We start from the raw sequence: 19724 nt of genomic DNA, 5'->3' as shown, positions 1-19724 counted from the left end.
TTGCCCCATTGAATTGCATTGACAAAACAGTAATATCAAGTAATCCCCATAAACAATAAAGTCACAATATTAGCTTTCGAAGTCTCACTGAGTTGAGTACAATACGAGCAATACAATTCAGTAAATATTTGAAAACATGGCTAACAATGGGCATTATCTGCCAATGGGGCATATTCAAAAGTGAGTAGTTTTATTTTCGTTTCATAGCATGAATTCTCTTTATACTTGTACAGTTTTAAAATGTTACTTAAAGATATGCTTGCATACAAATGCACTGTATGTGTATACCAAAACTGAATTAGTCGTGTGTGTCAGGTGTAAACACCCTCAAGGGGGGTGAGCTTTGCAACAACACATTGCCTCAGGGCTTTAACGATGCATGTAGCAATTAGTTTTTGTTAATTAAATTAACACGTATAATGCATGCACCAGGGTGACAACAGTGATATGATATCCTCCTGCAGCACTGCAGATCATTTTGTATAGAATATATGCTGTGAGTAGAATTTACAAAAGTATAAGGTAAATATTGTTCAGTAAATGTTTGTATCATAAAACCAAGACTTAAAAAAATGCATAACAAAACACGATATAAAGGTTATACATTTTAAAATGATAAATTCAAGTTTTAAATCTGAGAACTATTTTTTCTCACAGTTATGAATGAATAATTCACATGTATTGTAGATGCTTTAAAATAATATAAAATGGATATATTTAAAAGGTAAAATAACAGGTACACATTACTAATTAAATTGTACACATGATGAATAGAAATGTACACTTGTTTGTATTTTAAAACCTAGTGTACTGTTTATGAATAAAATGTATGATTGAAAGGCTCAGATGTGCTAATTAAGAAATCTGTTTGATCTGTTTTACACCCTGGGAGGAACGAGAATAACTGTTTTAGGGAACATATAGTTTTTTGCACCACTCATTATTTTTGTCAGTCAACAATCTAATGAAATAAAGATTCAAATACAAAACAAAGTAGTGTGGAGTCAGCGACATCACACAAATTATAAGCTGTTTTTTCTCTTTAATGTAAGTGTTAAAACAGATTAATAAATCATTTGGCATCGGAGGGGTTCTTTTGTATTTGAGGATCATTCATAAAATTAAGGTGCGATATGGAACCACTTTTGGGGGTGTTTGACCATTGCTAAAACTAAATAAGTACATTTAATTTAATATTACTATATTTATTACAATGAATTAATTTCATTGTTTTGTAAAATAAATTTAAAAAAAAAATACTGAAAATATAACAAAGACCGTCACGCTGTGCGTGTGACGTCACGATGCAACGACTGGACGGAGAGCATGTCCACAATGCGGCTGCGCGAGCAAGGCCGTACGTGGCTTGTGGTCTGCCATCAAACGCTCGTGTCTCCTTCGTGCTTTTCCGTGCATCTCCGTCAAACTGGTTGTTGTTGCTTGTCTGGCCACTCGGAGGGAGCGATGATGATTGACAATAATGGCGGCGGGTTTATTCTGACTTGACTCCAGCAGGGGGGGGCAGGGAGAGGAGAGGAGAGGAGAAGACGGAGAGAGAGCCATCATCTCCGGGCCGACAAAGAGAACACCTATAGGTGAATGATTTGCGCCCGCAAATTAGGATCCCTCAAAGGAGCGATAACAACCGCAAAGTCTTCGCTTGAGCGAGGAGGGGTTTGTCCTGCTAGCTAGCTTAGCATCGAAGCTCGCTTAGCTCGCTAAGTTTAAACAGGTTAGCATTCTTGAAGCGACGAGGGTCAGCTAAGCAAACAATGTCGCCGCTTCGCCAGCTTTCCGCGTAATTACTTCCCCAGTTTCCAGGCGCTCGACGAATGCAGCGTTTGCTCGCCAAAGAAGACCCGACCACAAGCAGCTAGGGCGGCTAGCTTGGCGGGGCTGTGCAGCTTCTGTTGCGGACTTGCATTCAACAACTGCCCGCCGCCTTGCTGCCAGCTCGCATAGCTAGCTCGCTAACTCAGAAAAATAAATCTTCGTCGGGGTTCCCCGACTTCGTTTTTTTAAATGACCACCGGCAGAAACAATCGAGCCATGATGGAAGGAGTCGGAGCGAGAGTGGTTCGGGGACCCGACTGGAAGTGGGGCAAGCAGGACGGCGGAGAGGGGCATGTCGGCACAGTCAGGAGTTTTGAAAGTCCCGAGGAGGTGGTGGTCGTCTGGGATAACGGCACCGCTGCAAACTACCGTTGCTCGGGAGCATACGACGTGAGGATATTAGACAGTGCTCCCACAGGTAAGATATTCTTTGAAGTGCAGTAAACTGCAACCTCCTCCGTGAAGTTGGATGTAATAATAACGAATGATGCTAGCGGTTGTTTTGTTTACTTGGCCTAGATGTATGCAGACTGCCACGCAACTTAAAAGGAATGTCTACACTATTGTTTTGTAGTCGAACACTTTGTTTTGTTTTCAACACGCAGTAATGAAACTCAGATGCTATTTCCTTTCCTCTTTAAGATCATGAATATAACTCATAAAACAAGACAATCCCTGGTAGATTACAATTAAAATCCCTGAGATGCGTCACTATTTCGAATTTCTTACTGAGATTCATTAGGCATAACTCACAAATAAGGAGCTGAACGGTAAAAATCAGTCGACCAACTCAATTTACAAGAATGTCCACTCCGATTTCTTTCTGTGATTCTTATAGTTTCTTGGTTGCAAACTGAAAGTCACCGCTTCCCTTGGAGAACATCATTTTTGAAGCTTTGGGGTCCTGTTGATCATTTTATTAGTGGCATCATGGTCTCATGATCTAAACAGCATGATGGGAGTGATTAGGTGATGGCCAGGTGTATACTGAGATTGGTAGGCATAAATCATGATCCTCAATTCTAATTAAAATAGGAAGTTGATTGGTGGATTCATTGATCAAACTTTTTTCAAGTATGTAAGTTCTCCCTAACCACGGAAGCTATTTTTTAATATGAAAACAAAAAGACTTAAGACAGAGTGCTGTTCCATCCATCTGTGTCTTATTCATACAACTGTTGTAGTGGTATTTCTCACCTTTTTTTTTTTTTTTTAGCAACTCTAGAAGATGGATCGTTGAGCATCATTTGTCTTCTGGCTCATCTAGGAAAAATTGTCATTCATGACAATGTGCATCGGTTTCAAACTCGCAATGTGACGATTTTTATTTTAATAAAAATCTTACAAAATTTATAGTGTGTGTGGAGGTGCCGCTTTACCCCAGGTACAACACAAAGAATTTGGAAACTAGGATGACACATTCTGGATAAATTGAGCTTTTTGAATGGGGAAGACTGGCATGAAAAAGTTCATCTGAATTAACCTGCAAATGTTATAGTGCATTTTAGGTTCAACCAAAGGACAAGCTTATGGCAGCTAGCTAGCTGATAACCAGTACAACAGGCTAATACAGCAGTCTATATCTTGTGTTTTGTTTTGTTTTTTTTACCACAAAGAGACACCGGTCGCAAAACCTGTCAATCAAAGACACGTCATTTTTCCTTTTTTTTTTTCAATAAGTACAAAACTATTCAAACTGACTGGCAACAATAACAAGTGCAAGCAAATGCACAAAGTCAGCATTAAAGGACTACACACGATCAAACAAAAAGGCCAATGTTTCATTTTTTTTTTTTTTAAACTCATTCACTGCCAGCCCAGTTCAAATGGATTTCTGACTGATAGCTGACAATAGCTGCCCAGTAAAAATTGATCTTTGACGTCAATGGCAGTGGATGAATTAATCTTTGAATGATGATTGAACATCAGACTAGCGAGATAACCTCCTGACAAGTCGACATCCTGGCATTTTTGCCCTCATCTTTTTTTTTTTTGCGTGTGTGAAAGGTATTTGCACTAAGTGGTATTCATGTGCAGCAACTCGCACCCACTTTACTCACCAGCGCTCCTCCTTGGCCCGCAGGCATCAAGCATGACGGAACAATGTGTGACACCTGCCGTCAGCAGCCCATCATTGGCATTCGCTGGAAATGTGCTGAGTGCACCAATTACGACCTCTGCACAACCTGTTACCATGGCGACAAACATCACCTGAGACACCGCTTCTACAGGATTACCACCCCGGGCAGTGAGAGGTTAGTTCAGATGACTGAACATCTCACACACACACACACACTCAGGATTGGGCTACAATTTCGTGTTAAGCGTATTCCCACATTTTACTCTTTGGTTTATGTTTGTGTGTTTAAATGCTACTTGAGAATCACTCATAAGTGCGCCCTTCCTCACAGGCTGACACAATCTATCTAGGTGTTTCCAGCCCCCCTAGTTGCCAGGCAACAAACTCTCCTCGCTTAAATCTTTTTGGACGTATTATGAAGGCAGTGATTTTCATATGCAATCACCATAGCGGAAACTGTGGCACTGGTTGACTTCCAAGTTGCTCATTGAGTCTCATGGATTTTTTTTTTTTTTTTGTAATAGATGAGTAACCGATATCTGCATTATTTCAAGGTACTGAGGGCTGGCATAGTCTGCCAAAGCCAGTCACCGATACCAGTCACTCTTGCTCTTATTTGGTTGTTCTACTGCCAGGAAGTAAATGACATGCATGGCTGATGGTACATTTTTTCTTTTGAATTCCATCCATCATGTCTGAGCCTAAATGCATATATCGTTTGCACTAGGCCGAAACCTCATAAGTCATTTTGGTGAATGTACTATTTTTCAATAATCTCGAATATTATGTTATTAGTTAGAACTTTAAAATGTTCAAAATGGCTTGCTCTCTCCACGCTCAATACGCGACTTTCCGTGCTTGAGTTTCTCATATTTATTATTATTTTATTTATTTTTTTGCCCAAAACGATGTTCTCTGCACACCATGCTTCTTTTATATTAAGCCAGCATCCCAACACAGAGGAACACATGGCCCAACAGACGGTGGCCTTTTCAAGCGAGTACAACTTCATTTCCCCCTCGAGACAAACGGCGCAAACAGCACAATGGCCGTGGAGGCCGCCCCACTCAGATCTCACTAGTCTGCCAACGAGATGGGGGTGGCGGGGCTTGGGGGTTGTTACGCCATATTGGATTCTTTCAGTCCATTCTGAGGAGGTAGTGGTTCATGGTGGTGGACACTGACCAGCTGTCATAGGATGTTTGCAGTTGCACTGCTATATGTTTGTTTGTTTGTTTTTGTCTGTCTGGATGTGATTGATCGATAATGTATGAAATAACATAATATATGTAATATATTCAGTCAACAATCATTACTTTGTAATAATTATTATTTTGTAATAATTACAAAACGAAAACAAAAGTAACCGTTGACCATATACTCACATTTTTTTTCTCCATTTCAATGTTTTGTGCTTTTTTTTTCTCATCCCTCGCTATTTCCAGTCCTTTTTTGCGAAATACACAGATGTTTATCCGCATTGTTGAATAGGTTTTGGGGGGTTTGATAACAAACCACAATGGATTTCAATCAGCAGCCATGATAAGCAAATATTCATTTTTCGCTAGCTGGCCAGATCCATATACCTTGTGAAATCTCTAAGAAAAAGTTTGGAAATATGTCTTTTTTTTTTCTGTGTGGACAGAGTGCTCCTGGAGTCGAGGCGGAAATCAAAGAAAATCACAGCCAGAGGCATCTTTACCGGAGGCCGGGTAGTGCGAGGCGTGGACTGGCAGTGGGAAGACCAGGATGGAGGCAACGGACGGCGAGGGAAGGTAACGGGCTCGATATAAAACTCGACCTACAGTGCAATTTTATATTTGCATTTTTCAAATGTGGAAGGCCCCCGAAAGCACACTGAATGGAAGCCATCTTTTTATGTTACGCATTGGTCTTAGATAACGACGTCTTTGATCTTGCTGATTGATCTTAATCCTGACTAATGCTACGCATAAAAGTCATTATGAAGTCATTCCGTTGACGGATGAGCTTGCACTTGTTGTCCAGTATCCGCACAACACACTGACATTGACTCGGCTTCGGTCCCCAGCATATTTTAAGAGCCCCTCTTGGCAATTTAAGACTTCATTTTGCCGTGTTATTTAATGGCATATCTCATCACTATTTTATGATGCTGGCAGCCGTTATCGCGCCCCACGCGAAAATCATTATCGCATGTACTGATGCTTAGATGTACTTCTAGTGTAGCCCTAATATTAACGCGGCCCATTCATCAATCACCTCTGCGAGGGGCTGAAAATAAATAGGCTTCAGCATTTACTTAGGGCACATGTTTTAATGAATATATTAATTTACTGTGGTGCGCTTCGTCTCGTGGCACTTTCTTTACCTTCTTATTAGTCTAGTATCGCAATCCATCAAATTGATCCATGACCTTGTTTTTGGTCAACTTTCAAGAATCGCAACTTTCCATAGGCATCAACAAGGTTTTGAATAACAGCTTTCAGAACTTGAAAACCTTCACCAAGACACTATAATGCATTCATTACAAATATGATAACATTGATGAAAATATAAGAATAAGGACAGAGGCTTATTAAGTATATTAGTTGTAAAAGTAACTACTACTACCCAAATCAATAACCAATGTAAGGCATAAAGTTAAAACGTAATATATAATGATTTTACCCCAAAACGTTCATGCAAATATACAAAAAAAAACAAAATCACAGAAATATGGCCAAAGATTTCTGCTTTTTTTTTCCTTTCACAGCTGTAAAGTAGAATTGCCATACTGCCAAAATGATTGATTTTCAGAAGTTTTAAAACAAAAACAAAAAAATGCGCGATTGTTCAGCCTTTAATGTTATGTCATCAAAGAGATCAAGCCATTTTGAACACATTAGATTGGTGAATAATTTGTAAAAATAGAACATTTCTGTCAAATGGCCAATAGGTTAGCGACAAAACACTAAATGACCTAACTGGCAAAATTAGTTTTGGCCTCATTCAAAGCTGTTTTTCTGGATTTGTATCGTTTAAAATGTACTCGCAACATAATAAGTAGGTATATCATTTTTTTTAACATCATCCAAAAAAACAAAACAAAACTGAGCATCATCGTGCAAAATGTTAAAAACTCAGAATCAATTATTTGCCGCTGGCTTCAGAAAATTCTATTGTGGCGCACATTAAAAATGTACACAAAGGTATGTCTTAACCGTTACAGTTTCTCTTCTTCCTTAACAGGTGACCGAGATTCAAGACTGGAGCGCAGCCAGCCCTCACAGTGCCGCCTATGTTTTATGGGACAATGGGGCCAAGAACCTGTACCGCGTCGGTTTTGAAGGAATGGTAAGCACACACACATGCACTGACACACACAGAGTCCTTCATAACATCAGCTGTCAGGTGGCTTTTGTGTTTGGCCACAGGGAGGAGGCTCTTTTTTTTTTTTTCCCCCTCGTTTAGGCCTTTGTGTGAGCCACGCTAGGCTCGGCCGCCATTGTATGTACAAGCAGCTGGAGATGGAAGCCATCTGCATGATAAAGGCAATCTGCTTTTTAAGGAGGGGGAAGAGTGAACATGGAGGTCAACCTTGAGGGGTGGGGTGCAGCATTGCGGCTGCTTCTACACACGCGTCTCTGATTAAAAGCACGTGTCTTCCCATTGGTGGAATTTGACTTTTGTTTAGTGGGGTTGCGTAACCGATTTGGCTTTTCGGGATTTTAATGAGCGGGATCTCTAAGGCTGAACACAATCCGTTCCTGTTAGAAGTAATCTGCTCCAGGGCCCAACTATGTTGAAGTTAACATTTCACATTGCCAACATGAATATTAAATCAAGAACAAAACCTTAACCTCTCTCTGATGTAACAATGACAATTTTTCTCACAGTTGCATCTCATATGCACTTCCTATGTGTATTCTTACATCTTATCCCTTTAAAACACTGATGAATTTTATTTGAAGGCACTGTCTCCAAAAACACCTAAGGAAGCGGCAAAAAACTCCTGATGTGATCGCAACCTTCCAGGCTACACAAATTAAGTGTAATTCTACAACTGTTAATAATGTGTAAAAATACAAGTGTTGTCTATGTTAGTGACGTTTGAAAACACTATTTTTATTTAATTTTTTCAGATTGATAGCTGTATGGCAGTCAATTCTTGAGAGGTCGGCGATGAACGAATTTTGATACATAAAATTTCCCAGAGGAAAAAAAATGCACATTATTAAAAACTGGTCTATATATCCCAATATTGCAATATTTTTTTTAAACTGAAAGAAATTGTTAATTGTCTATTGTTGTAGTTTCTTGATTGTAAAATGACCGGTATCGGCCGGCGTCACCGATACTTTGTATCGGTACTCGCCCATCCTTGGTCTACAGGAAGACACAAAATGCTCAAATTATATGTCGTTTTTTTGAAACCGAATGACGTAAATGACCAAAAAAATCCAAAGAAAAAGCAAAACACAATGAATCCTTGCTTGTAAACTTCTGAATTGAAGATGCTTGTGACAACATATCTGAAATAAATTCTCTCCACACAATCGCAAGATAAAATGTGTCCCACTGGCTTGACACAGTCAGAATGTCTCATGACAGGAATGCGGAGTCTTCCCTTGAACTTTGCCACACATCCACATTGTGCCGCAACGTAGTGCTATGCCGTCTCACCTCTTTGCCATGTTGCCGATATTGTTGCTCTGAGCAAACGCACTCTCACAGCAGCAGCTTAAGTGTATGCATTCTGTGTTTTTTTTATTATTCATGCTTGTTCCCTTCTGGTGATAGAACTTCCAAGGGTCACTGACTTACAGAGCTGTTGTCTCTTGTCTCTTACAGTCGGACCTGAAATGTGTTCAGGATGCCAAAGGAGGCTCCTTTTACAGAGACCACTGTCCTGTATTGGGTAAGTAAGCCAGCTGGCCTTGTTCTTTGGCATTATCGGCCCACTTCTCATCTATTGCTGTGCTGCAGCAAATCCAAGAGTAACAGTGAGTTGTAGTTCAGCCTTTATGACCACTAGGTGGTAGCATAACTTTGCAGCTTGGTTTCAGTTGTTTGCCAAGCATTGATTTTTTTTTCTCTCTTTCTCTTTTCCACTCCCTCCCGCATGCCATACTGGCCTAAATTATATGACCTTAAAGTTAAATGTTTCCATTAATGTGTGTAATGTTTCTGCATATGAATTTAAAATGACATTTATTGTTGGTGGCACCATGTAGTCCATAGTGTATAAATATATCACGCCCAAGTTGTGTTTATATTGTCATTCTGATGTGATTATAGCTATTGAAAATATGTTTGAAAATATATTTTTCTGAGAAATGACTCGTATATTTTGTGTCTTAGGCGAGCAGAATGGCAACAGGAACCCTGGCGGTCTTCAGATCGGAGACCTGGTCAACATCGACTTGGACCTAGAAATTGTGCAGTCATTGCAGCACGGCCACGGCGGCTGGACCGACGGCATGTTCGAGACGCTCACTACCACCGGCACGGTGTGCGGCATCGATGAAGATCATGACATCGTGGTGCAATATCCCAGCGGGAACAGGTAAGTGTTCAGGTTCTGTTAGTTCAATTGAAATCAAACAATATGTGTCATTGAATCAAGTACGTTTCCCTGTCCACAGGTGGACGTTCAATCCAGCCGTGCTAACGAAAGCCAATGTGGTGCGCAGCGGTGAAGTGGCCGCTGGGGCGGAAGGAGGTACTTCCCAGTTTTTGGTGGGCGACCTGGTTCAGATTTGCTACGACATCGACCGCATCAAAGTCCTACAAAAAGGCCACGGGGAGTGGGCCGAGGCCATGCTGCCTGTAAGTATTATGTTGGGGGGAGTACATACCAGTTTGTAGCATCTTAAACCATTTTCAAAAAATATTTTCACCAAAAATAGACTGCTAAAAGAATCATGTGTGGTGTGTTTTGGAGCAATCACAGAAAACAGGTGCATTGGGACTTATCATTGAAGACCTGAGCAACCTCTGATGCAGTTTTAAGTCTACTTCAAGTGGCAAAATGACCACTCCTCATGAGGGATAATAATATTAATAATGGATGGATTTTGTTTCGTGTTTCGCGTACCACCAATGCAATTTCAATCAAATTGCCATTTTTAGGCAAGTGTGGGCACATAGAACATATTTTTCTGGACAACATTTTTCATTTGACGGCTGATTTAAACGCTCACAAAAGTAATTGTGCACTTTCAGTTCTGAATAATCAAGTTTTTCGGGTAAAAAAACATTTATTACTGTTATGGTTTTTCTGAAAATTTAAGGAAGTGCCGTTTTTGTTCTCCATGATTGAAAGCAGTTTACTGATGTATTAATAAAGTGTCTGACATTAGATTTTACATGTATGGTGTAGATAAAGTGCTATATATTCGTTTGTATTTGTTTGTCATTGTTTAAATTACTCATTTGTGTTTAATATGCAATTTATTTTTCATTTATTTTGTTTTTGTCACAATTTTTGAGTAAATTTACCATTTGCCTTTTGCTAATGGAGTCTAGTCCCCACTAAACGGCCGGCCCTCAAAACCTACAGTTTTATTTTTTTAGACTGATGTATTTTTTCTTTAATGATCAATAGCATTCTTTGTCACAAAGTGACATTGCTATTCACAATCTGTGTGACTTAATAGCTATTTATCTACTCCAAGATGCCACCTGTCTTTACCTAATGACCCAGCGCAGTCGTTATTGATGCCTAGCACACACAAACCTTGCCAAACTCTAAGTGTCTCATCTAATCTGGATTGAGACATAGTTTTTACCCTGCCGAGGCTTTTCCATACAAATGATGAATTGCTTCCAAGGTTGAGATGCGTTCTTTTGTTTATATGCTTGCCTAATATATATTGTCATCTTAATAACATATAGTGAAGTTTTATTGTGTTATTTGTCAGGTTTTATTTTTGCTCTGAGCTTTGTTTCATTTTCAGGCCTCCGACTTTTACATTATTTTACCATTCTGTTGTCCTCGTGCTCTCTATATCTATGTATATATCACATAGCCCTAAGACAACTATTTTAATGAGTTTTGCCGCAACATTCATCAACAGACCCTGGGGAAGGTAGGCCGCGTGCAGCAGATCTACTCCGACAGCGACCTGAAGGTGGAAGTGTGTGGGACATCGTGGACGTACAATCCCGCCGCTGTCACCAAAATCGCTCCCTCCGGCTCTGCCGTTAGTAACGCCTCCGGAGGTTCGTACCGACGCTGCCTGTGCACCGTGACTTTAACACCACCGCCCTTTGTGACGTCCCCGTTTTTCTGCTCGTTCAGAACGTCTCTCCCAGTTGCTGAAGAAACTGTTTGAGACGCAAGAGTCCGGCGACATCAATGAGGAGCTGGTTAAGGCAGCAGCCAATGGAGATCTGGCTAAGGTGGAAGACATTTTGAAGCGACCCGACGTTGACGTAAGTGTCGTTTTGCTACCACCTGAGGGTGCATATCATATCGGTCCAGCCTTAATGGGCTGCTATAGAGAAATTGAACTTTAGCACTTGGGGAGATTTTTTTTTTTAACTCATCTCCAGCTGTACATGCTCATATTATATTTCTCAATAATAACCACGAGGCATTTCATTTTGCTACAGCTGGCTTGTGCATTTTAATGTGTCTAGATTTGAGTCGCAGCCTCAGGCTTTCGCCATAATTTCCTCTTGAAATAACGATTTCATTGTGGAAAAATACCATTCTTTCAGTATTTTGGAAATATTAGTCATTCTGCTCCTTGACCTTTGGGCTGAGGTTGGCCAGTGTGCTAGAGGCACAATTGGCTGTTAAAGAGCTAAACTATATGATCTCCAAATTCAAGGCTGAACTCTGTTTTATTTGCATTCAGGAGGTTAAGGAACAAATAAGATAGGGTGCCGGCTGGATTTTGGAGGTTGCCTTTTCTATTGTCATATTAAATTAAGTCTGCTCATGTCTCATGTCTTGCTAAGATTTAAAATGTTGACAAAAAAACAAATCTAGAGGTCAAAAACTCACTAACTTGGTCATACTAAGTGCTTTTATAATCTAGGCTCTCAGAGTATCTATGTTTTTAGTGCACACGATGCATGTCAACAATAAAGCGTTTTTTAATTAAACATGGACGTTTTTCACATTCGATTACAGTACCAGTGTATTTTTTAGATTCTTATTATCGTTAGTTTAAGCAAGTCAATGTCTCGGTTAGCTTGTTGTATAAAAGTCAAATGCGTTCAAATGCCCTTTCTTCCGTTACTGCACTGATGCTTTGCGGAAGATTCTTGCGATGGGCATGCCAATCCTCTCGACTGCGTCACGTTATCGCAGCATATTGCGGCCAAGCATCTCCTAAGAGAGGCCTGAGATACTCCCACTTCTGCGTCCTCCTCAATTTGAGGAGCATTACTGCAGGGCTCCTAGGAGGCATGAAGCACACTGGTGTGCACTGCAGCACAAACCAGCTTTCATTGACACATGCAAGGCTGCGTATTGTTTCAAGCCCGACTCAGCCCACAAGCCAGAGGAAACGTCTGCTTGACACATAGAAGCAGCCTACGTACATTCTTCCCGATTCCATTTAGTTTTCACTGTTGACTTAACTGCGGAAGACATAACTGTGTGTGTTAGTTAAAAGCTGGTCATATGCCCTATTAACTTTCACTGAAATGATTTGTTTAAAGATGAGCACACAAAGACTGACCGTGATCTGCCTGCCAGGACAACCAAGGAGTGCCCCGAGACTCCTAAATTAGTTCACATGAATATTTATTTATACTCGTTCAGTTTTTAACTGTCTGCTCATGAAGCATGGCCATAAGAGCGTACTCTCTCTCCCTCTCACACAGCTTGTAAAATACTGCATGTTTCATTTTTGTATTAAAGTTAATTACACGGAATAAAAATTCAAGCCATGCTAAGTCTTATCTGCCAGGTGGGACAACACATGTGTGTAAGAGAATTTTGTAAACGGATGTGAAGTTTAATATCTAGTTAGAGGGGATCCTTGTTTAAAGGTGAAGTCAAGTCCAACATTTTCTCTGCAATAACAAGTTCGATGCAGACTTATTCATCTAAAAACGATGCTCTGACTGATGTTGTATTTGAATATGAAAAAGCAGCAAAATCCACCCGCTTTTATCTGTCTCGTGGCGGCCATTTCGCTCATGTAGTGACAGTACAGTTTCCACACCTACTGGAGGGTTTGGTTCAGTCCTAATGATGTTGTTGTTTGTTTCAGGTGAACGGGCAGTGTGCTGGACACACTGCGATGCAGGCTGCCAGTCAGAACGGTCACGTCGACGTTCTCAAGCTTCTGCTCAAACATAATGTCGATCTTGAAGCAGAGGTTGGCATCACTCTACATATATATAATGTATTCTTCCTTACATCAAGCATGACGGCTCTCATACTACTGGCTTTTGACCTCTCAGGACAAAGATGGGGATCGGGCGGTGCACCACGCAGCTTTTGGTGACGAGGGTTCGGTCATTGAGGTGTTGCAGCGGGGCGGCGCTGACTTAAATGCCAGGAACAAGCGTAGGCAGACGCCTTTGCACATAGCTGTCAACAAAGGACACCTGCAAGTGGTCAAAACGCTTTTGGACTTTGGATGCCACCCTAGCCTCCAGGTATCCGTCGGCACCATCAATAGCTCTACAGTGCCAACTGTTTGCATCCAGACTATGAAAAAGGCAATTTTCGGCACATCCTCTTTAACACAATGGTTCTTGTTCAGGATTCTGAGGGCGACACTCCCCTGCACGATGCCATCAGCAAGAAACGTGACGACATGCTGTCCGTGCTGCTAGAAGCGGGCGCTGACGTCACCATCACTAACAACAACGGCTTCAATGCCTTGCACCATGCCGCTCTGCGAGGAAACCCCAGGTACAAGATCCATGTCTGCTTGCCGTATGTTTGTGAGCACCTCTTCTCAAGTCACATTCTCAGATTCATTTTTTTTTTAAACAAGCATTCCACAAAGTGTGAAGCCTTGTACATTTATTGTGTTCACAAAGCAAACGCTTGGATAAATAACAGAAGTGGTAGAAGTAATTACCTCTGGGATCCTTTTTGATTTGATTCACTATTGCTGACAAAGCCTTTAATTGGAATTGAATGCCGACCGCTAGGTGTGCATTTCGCTTTGGAGTGTGTTGGATTTCGGAACACAGTCTGACAGTGGAACTATAACCCATAACATTAAGGCTAGAGATGGACCAATAATTTTTTTGCAGTATGTTTATTTTTGTTTGTGCCAATTCCGATTATTTACAGTCAACAAGGCCGCTAACTGATATTTGGACCCAATTTTAGTTTCCAGTAAAATAAGTACAAACTCAAATTGGCCTATCCCTATTTCATAGGCTGTGTTTTAAGTCAAATGTTGAATTCCAACCTGTCTTACAAGTAAATCACTGTGAAATATCCCTCAACTGCAAGAGACCCTTGCAGACAAGACTTTTTAAAGCATAGTTCCTCAAAAATGTTTGGTTGAACTCCAAATTATGCTACTAGGACTTTGGAGGTTGCAATATATTGTTTTTGCTGGTTCTATGTTCCCAACAGACTGTGAAGAGCATTTGTTCTATTGTTATTTACTCAGTGGTGCTTCAGGCCTAATACATCTATCCCAGGCATTTGCAGTTGTCCTTGGCCATGTCTATTTCTGCTTCCTGTTCATTGCCATTTTATCTTATTGTTGTTGTTTTCAACGCTATGAGTACATAAATCTCGATGGCCAGTATAGGTTGAAGGTTAAAGTTGTGTACGCATGTATGAATGTGTTTTGTAGTCCCATGCTGAACAGCATTCCCCTCTTCCTTCATTGGAATCATTTGAATTGGCGTGAGGAACCGCAGAACATGTGCTTCCAGCCGACTGAGTGCAGTGCAAAGACAGTGCAAATTAAAGTGAAAAGTATAGATAGTTTAAGTTTTTCCGTCCTAAAAAGAAAATGACTGTAATAAAAGAATAGGTGCATAAGTTGGATGGGAGATGTTTGTCAGAACTAGAAGGGTTTCGGGCTGCATTTATATTCCTACGACTTTGAACTTCTGTGTACTTTTCAACTAGCCTGTCCCGAAGTGTAGTGATGAGGTGCTGATGAATTGTTCACTCTGCCCCCTTGCTTCACTAGAAAGCAATTCATTGCACATACCTTGCAGCATTAAAAAAGTGTATTTATTTAAAGAAGGTCTAAGGCTGGCAGAGGTGCACTTGAAATTGCTTGCTTGCATAAAGCGTAAACAGTTTGTTGTGGTTTATGTTTGTACAGCAAGATTCTGATTGTAAAGGGGGAGAGAGAGGTGGGATGGTGTGTGTGTGTGTGGGGGGGGGGGGGGGTCCAGTGGAGTACTCTCTGGACTTGGAAATGAAAAATGCTAGAGTGCATCATGACTGTGTCAGGGTCCTTGTTTGTGTGAGTGCATGTGCGCATGTGTGCGTGCGTGCGTGCGCGTTGTCCGCTTGCTTTAATACACTTTCTGTACCCCGCTCACCTCACAGACAAGAAGATATACGTCCCCTTCTATAGTTTGCCCATTTACTTTTATTTCACGCTTCAGCTCTTCCAATATCAAGTGAGCCTGGCCGGCCAGAAGTCCTAAAGTCCTCTAAAATCTCTCCCCCCAGGCTGAGGCTAAACTACCCACCTGGTGTGCTTTTTAGTGGTAAAAGCGGTTGTTTCAATTGAATGCTTATTTTTTTTTTTTTTTAAAAAGTACCCTTGATGTGTTTTGAGTGGGAAAAGTGCTTGGAGATTCGGCGGTGATATGCGGCCCTTTAGATTAGGGATATGAAAGAGAGCCCCGGCGCGTGCAGATTACACAAGTGTGATCTATACCCTCTGCAGAAATACATAAAAATATTTGCACCAGGACCTTTTTATACAGTGCCCAGTGAATCACCAGGGAGCACACATTTAGTGGCTGGTTGAAAACTGACATTTGTATTTGATTCAGCCCCTGGCATCATGAGTGTTGTTTATGCAGAACAGCAACTTGCTAATACCTCATTGAATTCCCACCATTTTTTTCCTTTGAAAATTGAGTTAATGAAAGTTAATTAGTTCCAGAGTCACTGTTAATCATAAAACCTTTCTTTCCTGTGCAGACAGCATTCCAGTTCATATTTTAACATTCATAAGTGACAGTCGACTAAGTTCTGTTGGATCAGGTACATATCCAATTTACAACTGTATATGAAAGAGGCCTGGCTCGGATTTGGGGAAAAAAAATATGAATTGTATTGTTTATATTTGGATGGAAAAAAAACAACTTATAGATGTCACTGGGCAAAATGTAGTATGAACGCCACAACAAATAGAGTCTTTAATGAGGTAAAAGCAAGCCGCAATCTTTGGGTCAATCCTTTGATGCTCATTGATGTCAAGTGTGCTGTGCTTTTTTTTTCTTGTGTGTGTGAAAGTGAGGCGCTTTTTGGCTCAATTACAAATTGTTGGACCGAATATTCTGCCTGTCTAGTCACACAGGTCACCTACTTTTATTCGATTTAGGAAATACACAGTGAACATGTAGTTTTGCCCCGTTCCGTTCTGACACATCGCCTCTTTCTGTTTTAATGCATATTGCTGACATGTTTTACAGTAGCCAGTAACCATAAGGGAAATATATACTGTACACGTCGCAGCAACGTGTTTTCGGACCGGAGCTTTCGCTCCACCTAGTGTGTTTACTGCCATCTCTGTCTGGCTCATCTCTTGTGTCTTCTCCCTCGGGCTGCTGGAAGCCACTACCTGCTTGAAAACTGTAAACAGTTTACAGATTAATAGCCCATGACTCATAAAGGTTGTAACGGGAGGGGGGGGTTCCAAACAAGCCCTGCAGTGGTCGCGCTGTAGCATTCGAGCACCGAACCTCCCCGTAATGTTTGCGCTCTCAACTGTTATGTTCGCCATTTCTTTTAATACGGTGTCGCATATACAGTCAGCTCGACCACATATGGTAATTACTCCGCTCCCTTTGTGGGAGCTAATGGCTGTCAAGTTAGCGCCATGATGGTCGTGTAATAACAAGGATCACAAACTGAAACAGGTGTGACACTATTCATAGATGGTGTTTGGATTTGTCAAATTCCCTCTTGGGCATTTTACAATAGGCCATGATGGTGATGCACAGTGGAAGAATCACTAAAACTTCCACAGTCAGACGTAACCGAGGCTTATTCAAGGGTGGTTGTGGGGGAATAGGAGATAATATTAAGGTAATGAACTTGTTCATGCTCAAATTATTGCTGCAAATTATTATCTAAAACGTGGGCCAGAATTACAAAAAAAAAGCACCCACAATAAATCACAAGGGAAGTCATGCGTTGTTGCTCACCAAACTGTGCTCGAGGTCAGCCTTTTGAAGGCGTCGGTATGCTATGGAAGCTAATATTAGCAGTTTTAGGATTAGGGTTAAAAGAATGTTAACAAGTAGTTTTATCAAATTTTAAATAAAATTTTATATTGGAATAGATAGGTCTTTCTTTCTCTTGAAATTTACTGTCATTCTTTTGGGGGGAAATTTTGTGCAACAAAATCTTTAGTGGTATCTGTACATGGTATCGGTGACTGCTCATTGAGTCCTCATGCTGGTGTTAGTCTGAAAATAGGTGTTATCAAACATTTCTATAAGAATCATTTCGTCATTTTTTAAACCACGGTGCAAGTAGAAAGAGAAGTGAACAAATATCAGAAAAGGTTAGTCACATCCTGTGCTGTAATATTTTCCATTTTTGGTGCCACGGGTGTCCTGATGTTTCTTTCTGTCTGCTAAGGATCCATCCACACTTAAGAGTTGAAGCGCCATGGATGTATAGAAGTAAAAAAGAAAATGAAAAAGTCATGGTTTACACATCTTATTTAAGTAAATAAAGATTTTTACCTAGATCGTGCTTTGGTACAATTTTTTTTCTATTAGAGTTCTTTGTAGGGGACCCCTGATAATTGCTCCAACACATTGTGTAATTGCCACTGCATTTGCGTGTGTGTGTGTTTTTATAATGGCCGGTTTTGCAGCCTATGTAAAATTAAATGGTGGGCTGAATATGCCCAGTGGGTCTAAAGTTTGAACCCTGTGCTGTAGATGCTCACTAAGTTGAAGTCTCAGGACATGCTTTGAACTAACATTTTGGTCAAATTTGCAACCGTACTGCTTGTGTTTTCGTCTTTGAAAATAAACTTAGAATGAAGATGACGTAAATTTGCTTTCTGGCTCACCACGGGTTCGAGCATCTCTACATTTCAGGCACATTTGCATTGCCGTTTAGCTTGTTTTACATTACCGTCACACCCCTGCTGAGTCGTATTAACCGCCAGCTCCCCGCCCAGCGCGTAATCGGCTGTTAGCGTCCAGCGACAGTCATTTAAGGAGGCGTCTCAGGCGTCCATCCGCGCAGGGCTCCTGAAATAGCTCAGGCCGCACGTCTGGCCCTGCTATTTTTGAAAAGTGACCACCAACGGCATGCTCGGAATACCAAAAAGGGGGACCAGGGCAGAAAGTTTGATGCAGTGACTTTATTGCGCTTTTAAAATGAGACATTTGTATTGAACATGGCAGTTGCAAGGGGAGGGGGTCGTTAGAAGAGAAACACCTCAGTCGTTCCTGCAGTCATCAAAGCATAGCTACAGCTGGTTGAAGGGGACCAAATCCATTCAAGAGGTGATTTGGTTCCATTTTACCAGCTTTAGCAAAGCATTGTGGGATACCTCTCTCTTCAGACCTTCAAAGTGATATCCTATTCAAATCAGCCTTCTCCCCTAAAACACTCGTAACACACACATAGTTCATCGGCGCAACTGCGACTTTGTCATTCAACCGCTATGTCTTTCTATACTTGTCCTGACGCACAGATTGTTGCGGCTTTCTGGGGGTGAAAAAAAGGATAATAATAATCTGTAGCACTCCGGTTAAATGTCCTGCAGTCATGAAGCAATTACAACCCGTGACAGATGGACCCTGCTGAAAGTGTGCGTTCGCTCTGGTCACTCAGACGGACACGTCCATATCCATGCACAAACACACATTCATATATAATCACTTGTACTCTTCCAGCCACCCTCTGGGTGTCAAGCCACAGCATTAAATTAAGACGGTCGGTCGTCTATGTCCCGCAGACTGTTTTGTAGTGCAGAATATACGGTTTGAACGCTGCAGTTTTTCAAGCTTTACACTTGTACATTATGTTCACGTCACGCCTCCCGCAAAAACATCGTCTTGATTTTTCTGTGTGCCCCTGCCAGTTAATTATCCCGCAACGGCTTAAAGTAATCACACTCGAGCAAAAGGAGAGATTTTTTTTTTTTGTCTTAATGTTTGGACGTCTTGAAAATGAGACACTGAATTTAGGGGGTGCACCACAATCGTGTATTCATAATTTTATAAGGAGGAAAAAAACTTTTTGGGTCGTGTCCACACTTCAACCTATTAGTTTGTTTTATTCCTTTTTGTGTTCAATCATCTCTTTTTGACATTCTGTAGGGCTGACTTGTGTTTTATTTGTGTATTTTTTTAATATTTAATTGGTTACTTATGTGACGGTAAACTTCACTTTTAAAAGTTATGCATACTTCAATCTATTATTTCATTAAATCTAATTAAGTTTTATTTTGTTTCCGGCACTTTTTCAGACGCTTTTTAAAGGTCCTTTCAGGGCTTTAATCTACTATTTGTATATTTTGGTAAGTAGTTTTAATTATTTATCATTTCCTGATGTTATTTTACCTTGGGGAAAAATCCTTTATCTTAATTGGTACCAACAAAAAGAATGATCAAAATGCGTTTAACCTCTAAAAAGTTATCGCAGAGTCAAGCATTCATATATTGGCAGGTGCTCTTTAGCGGTCGTTTT

General features: G+C 40.8%; 1 protein-coding gene across 5 annotated transcripts in view; it reads left to right on the top strand.

Moving 5' to 3' along the window:
• Nucleotides 1-19724, top strand: part of mib1 (MIB E3 ubiquitin protein ligase 1) — a 59244-nt gene that overhangs the window by 12179 nt on the left and 27341 nt on the right. For 2 of the 5 annotated variants that reach the window (XM_088430496.1, XM_088430495.1), the window contains exons 6-18: nt 1513-1595; nt 2037-2251; nt 3917-4088; nt 5559-5688; nt 7124-7228; nt 8726-8792; nt 9236-9440; nt 9520-9703; nt 10954-11098; nt 11178-11311; nt 13108-13215; nt 13301-13498; nt 13606-13757. In XM_088430496.1, the coding sequence (XP_088286622.1) occupies nt 1513-1595; nt 2037-2251; nt 3917-4088; nt 5559-5688; nt 7124-7228; nt 8726-8792; nt 9236-9440; nt 9520-9703; nt 10954-11098; nt 11178-11311; nt 13108-13215; nt 13301-13498; nt 13606-13757 (1898 nt within the window). Of the gene's footprint in view, nt 1-1350; nt 2252-3916; nt 4089-5558; nt 5689-7123; nt 7229-8725; nt 8793-9235; nt 9441-9519; nt 9704-10953; nt 11099-11177; nt 11312-13107; nt 13216-13300; nt 13499-13605; nt 13758-19724 lie in introns of those variants that run through there. The other 3 variants (XM_088430499.1, XM_088430494.1, XM_088430497.1) reach the window with 3 other exon arrangements.

Source organism: Hippichthys cyanospilos, chromosome 12 (assembly GCF_059441005.1).
Source record: "Hippichthys cyanospilos isolate Australia breed blue-spotted pipefish chromosome 12, RoL_Hcya_1.0, whole genome shotgun sequence".
Taxonomy (NCBI): Eukaryota; Metazoa; Chordata; class Actinopteri; order Syngnathiformes; family Syngnathidae; genus Hippichthys; species Hippichthys cyanospilos.
Note: the sequence above shows the minus strand (reverse complement) of the source record. Positions and strands in the feature narration are given on the sequence as shown.